The sequence below is a fragment of the Bidens hawaiensis genome, unplaced genomic scaffold (assembly GCF_021521415.1).
Source record: "Bidens hawaiensis isolate Kalapana, Puna unplaced genomic scaffold, B.hawaiensis_p1.1 tig00011475_1, whole genome shotgun sequence".
Lineage (NCBI taxonomy): Eukaryota > Viridiplantae > Streptophyta > Magnoliopsida > Asterales > Asteraceae > Bidens > Bidens hawaiensis.
The window spans coordinates 9,728-14,526 of record NW_027491898.1 but is presented as its reverse complement, the minus strand read 5'-3'; the positions used below and the strand labels follow the sequence as shown (position 1 = coordinate 14,526).

The following is a 4,799-nucleotide window of genomic DNA, read 5'->3' as shown; positions in this document are numbered from 1 at the left end:
TTATAATAAACTAAATGTAAGTTTGTAACTATAGTTAAAGTCAGAAATAAGCTCTCAACTCATTTCAATTTGAACTAAAAATCGCTTAGCTGAAACAATATTGATTTTTCGAAATAAGTAAAAAAAAAAAAAAAAACATACTTTCATAATGTTTACGAATATGTCCATCGACATAATTTGGCATATTATATACTCCATAACCATGTAAAAGTAAACACACAATAAAGTCTATCAATCCAATTTTACTACACGAAAGTCTCTATATTTGTCTAAGATATAGTACATGTAAAAGAAGTTTAAAAACTTTAAATGCTTGTTCTTAGATTCGTCAAATAAAATATTAATCACATACACATCTCTGTTTTCATAATAATATGACTTGACCAATTTATATAAAATAACCATACATCAATAAATTAATACTTTTCATTAAAAATTTATTTAACCTTTTCATATAACCTTTTAAATTTATAACCATCCATAGTTTTTACAAATCAATAAATGTTGTGTGTCCAATATATTTACATCAATGAAAGTACTGCGCTTAGACCATTCTCATCTCGTTCCCTATTCCTATATTCATATATATCATATAATTACATAAAAAAAACACTACATTTCTATCTCCTGTTCAATTAAATAATATTTGTTTATATCTTTTTTATTACAGTTTTCTCTCCAGCATATAATTTACAAAAAAAATCACTATCTTTTCTCCAAATTTACAAAAAATCACTAAATTTTTTCTCTCCATCCTATAATTTATACTCACAACCACACTATATAATTTACAAACTCTCCTTACATTACTTTAAAGGATGAGCCGGGACTCTTACACATTTACATTGGTTGTGGACTTATAGTTTTCAAACCTTATCTCCCCACTTTCACCACACAAGTCACAATGCACTCTCTTTATAAAGTTAAACCCACACTTCACAACCCCCCCCCCAAAACCTTTTCTACACATAATGTGTCTCCTCATCCTCCCCTTCCTCTTCTTCTGCCTCTTCCCAGCCACCATCCCGGCCGCGGAGCCGCCCCTCCGCCCAGGATACTACTTGGGATCATGCCCCAACGCCGAGCACATAGTCAGAGATGTCATGAAGAGGGCCATGACCCGAGAACCCCGAAGCGGGGCCTCGGTCATGAGATTTCAGTTTCATGATTGCTTTGTTAACGTAAGTGGATTTTTTGGATTTCCAAATTAATTATTTCAAGTTATTTAATTTTTTGTTATGTTGGATCAAATTATTTGGGGTTTGATGGAATGAATAATTGATAGGGGTGTGATGGTTCGATGTTGTTGGATGACACTCCGACCATGCTCGGAGAGAAGCTTTCGTTGTCCAACATAGATTCGTTGCGGTCGTACGAGGTTGTCGATGAAATCAAGGAGGCCCTTGAGATGGCCTGCCCTCTGACTGTTTCTTGTGCGGATATCATCATCATGGCCTCAAGAGATGCTGTCGCTCTGGTATTTATATATTTATTTAATTTTATACCTTACCAAATAATATCTTGAGTTGTGTATTTTATATATTTTTTAATAAAAGTGTTCAATTATTGAACCAACAATGAATGTTTCCGGTTTCCAAACATTGTTATTTATATTATTTTATAATTATATCATTCCCCAAAAATCGATGGTAATATCATATATCTTATATAATTATTATTTATATAATAACGGATGTCGATCGTAACATTTACTACACTTTATTACTCAAGGCTGAATCTTCCTTACACTACATGATGTTACTCATATTTCAAAGCGCTACATGAGTTAAGATTCAAACATAGGATCCCCTATGAGAAAACTCTAAACCGAGGGGAATAATCTACTCTCTCTTGTTATGTATAGTTGGTACTACATACAAGTAATTAAACAACTTTTTTTATTTTATATTTATAATTGGTTATTTTTTTAATATAGACGAAAGTTTATGTTTTTGGACGTAAAGGCATTTATTTAACTAGAATAATATAATTATTGTTTTCATTTATTAAAAAATAATTATAAGACCCATCCACCATATAAAAATCTTATTTGATATTTGTCTATATATTGCATCTTATTTGTACAATTAATAGTTAGAACTACAAGATTTTATAAAAATAATAATAATTTTTTTATTCAAGATTTTTATTTTTTCGGTTTTGTGTCAACTAGAGTGGAGGTCCGGATTGGGAAGTGAAGTTGGGAAGAAAAGATAGCTTAACCGCAAGTCAAGAGGATGCCGATGCCATAATGCCTAGTCCACGAGCCAACGCAACCATGCTCATCGATCTCTTTGCCAAGTTTGACCTCTCGGTCAAAGATTTAGTAGCCCTTTCGGGCTCACACTCTATTGGTAACGGGCGCTGTTTCTCCATCGTGTTTAGGCTCTACAATCAATCAGGAACGGGCCGCCCAGATCCCTCCATTGAGCCTAAATTTAGACAAAAGTTAAACAAACTTTGCCCGCTTGGTGGTGATGGGAATGTCACGGGCGATTTGGACTTCACACCGCGCATATTTGACAATCAATATTTCAAAGACTTGGTCAATGGAAGAGGGTTTTTGAATTCAGATGAAACATTGTATACTTATTGGAAAACAAGAGAGTATGTTAAAAGGTTTAGTGAGGATCAAGATGAGTTCTTTAGGGATTTTGTGGAGGGGATGATCAAGATGGGTGACTTACAATCGGGGCGCCCGGGGGAGATTAGGAAGAATTGTAGGGTGGTTAACGATGGATCGCGGGTGGACTTGGTGATAGATAGATCTATTGATAGGAAGCTCCTGTCCTGAGTTATTGAACTTAATTTGAGCTCATTATGTACTTATTATGATTTTGGATAACGTAGCATTTTGTTTCAGCCTTTTATATAAATTATAGATTAGAGTTGTGGGTAAAAGATTTTCTATCACTATATACTAATGTAAACTTGGTCAGTTGGTCGTGTATCATATATGATTGTTTATTTGAAAAAATATAAATTATGAATTTATGTGAATTGATGATTTTACGTAAGTATTAAGCAAAGAAACATATTAAAACATATTTAATTTACAAAGTTTTAGAAGTTTGAAATAATTGGAAAGATAATCACACCTATAAATTTAAAATATAGTCAATTATTTAATTGTAGTAACTTTAAAATGTAATATTGTAATTAATACTAATACAAATTAATGAAACTTTAAGTTTAATTCTAATTTAAAGTACATAATTAAATAATTGTTAGAATTTTTAGGAGTCTATGTGACATTCTATGTGGACAGACTATAATGGCGTCATGTATCCACATAATTTTGCTTTAATAGTATAGTAAGAAGTAAGATGTATATTAGCACACAACCCTCTATCTTATGTGCACAAAGAATCCGGGGTTCGTCAACTCGGTCGAACTTTTTATTAGCAAGGATGTCTAGCACAATTAGTTTCAAGTATAATGAACTTGAAAGAAAAGACGTTTCATTTGAGTTCTTTTTAAACCGATTAACAAATATAGTTATTCAAATTTAGTTATTTAGCCTACTACAAATACAATTTAGCTTAATCTTACTTTGCTTAGCCCAATCCGTAATAATTGATGATTATTTGCTCGGAACCAATAAGGGAACCAAACTTGAATTCAATGTCTGGATCGATTTTGAATAATTTGTGTTCAACTCGACTTAGTTCGGTTTGTTTTCAAATGAAAAAGTTTCAAACCAACTAGTTTATAAATCGGTTAACACCCCCAAGATAACATTCTAGTATATTACACTTTTATAAATGATTGGAACTCCTTTTTTGAAACTTATGGCCATCACAGGACAAAAAGGTAGGTGTCATTTGTTTATTCGTGTATAGCATACTACAAGTACACTTAGAACAAGCTTTTGTAAGATACTTGTTGCCATTCTTTTGACAGACTTTTTAGAAAGAAAACGAAATGAGAGAACACTTTTAAGTCTTCCCACTTTAATTTGATAAGAGTTGTTTTTGTATATATTTAAAGTGTTCTAAATGTTTGGATCAGATGAAAAAATCTAGTTGCTTTATTTGTGTCGACCTTTTGAGTTTAATAGAAATGGGTTGAGACGAGTTTGTCTCCTAAAATACTGATGATCGTATTCTTGATTCATTTGTATTATGTTGGTCATGTGCCTTTAGTTGGTATCAGAGCTAACCAACGGACGAGTTAGATGATTCAAGGGAGGAGATTGAAGAACGACATGGGCTGTTTGGTAAGATCTATACGCGACAATAGCAATGAAAAAGGGAATCGATTAGTTGGGAACTAGGACAAACATCAACAATAGCTCCACACAACATCAACGACAATGACTTTGTATCTGACAGGATTTTTTTATCACTAACAAAGGTTAGTGAGCAAACAGTTTTTTTTGTGTTTCTAAATGAACATGGAAAAAGACATATAATCAGGTGGGCGTGTTTTATCTATAGCAGAAGGAAACGAAAAGGCTTAGTAATATCCAACAATAGAGGTGGTGTGTGGTGTTTGAAACGACGAACAACAACAAATGGGGTGTGGGTCTAGGTGTCTTGGGCAGAGTTCTGGGGCTGAAACGATAAGCATACCATAACACCAAAAAAATTTTGGGTCAAATGTGAACATTTAAAAAGTGAACAGACTTAATTATAAAAGTAATCATCATCATCGTACTCAGTATATCCCACCAATAGCAAAGCTATGGTAGGGTCTGAGGAGGGTAAGATGTAGACAGCCTTTTAATTATAAAAGTAAAGTTCAAGTAAATTATTGACATCTTTATGAGTCCAGAGACCGAACAGTCATTAAGCCAA

The 4,799-nt window shown here is 32.9% G+C and overlaps 1 protein-coding gene across 1 annotated transcript; it reads left to right on the top strand.

Moving 5' to 3' along the window:
* The first annotated feature begins 859 nt into the window (after positions 1-859).
* LOC143538128 (peroxidase 17-like) lies at positions 860-2,794 on the top strand. Its single transcript, XM_077031748.1, has 3 exons — positions 860-1,181; positions 1,286-1,477; positions 2,174-2,794. The coding sequence occupies exons 1-3, from the start codon at positions 972-974 to the stop codon at positions 2,792-2,794; spliced, it is 1,023 nt and encodes a 340-aa protein (XP_076887863.1). The 5' UTR covers positions 860-971.
* The last annotated feature ends 2,005 nt before the right edge of the window (positions 2,795-4,799 follow it).

What these genes read in the sequence shown, in the direction of transcription:
- LOC143538128 (XM_077031748.1), top strand. Translation starts at nt 972, where the DNA reads ATGTGTCTCCTCATCCTCCCCTTCCTCTTCTTCTGCCTCTTCCCAGCC. An exon ending in TTCATGATTGCTTTGTTAAC is followed by an intron (nt 1,182 to 1,285) that starts GTAAGTGGATTT and finishes AATAATTGATAG; the next exon opens with GGGTGTGATGGTTCGATGTT. An exon ending in CAAGAGATGCTGTCGCTCTG is followed by an intron (nt 1,478 to 2,173) that starts GTATTTATATAT and finishes TGTGTCAACTAG; the next exon opens with AGTGGAGGTCCGGATTGGGA.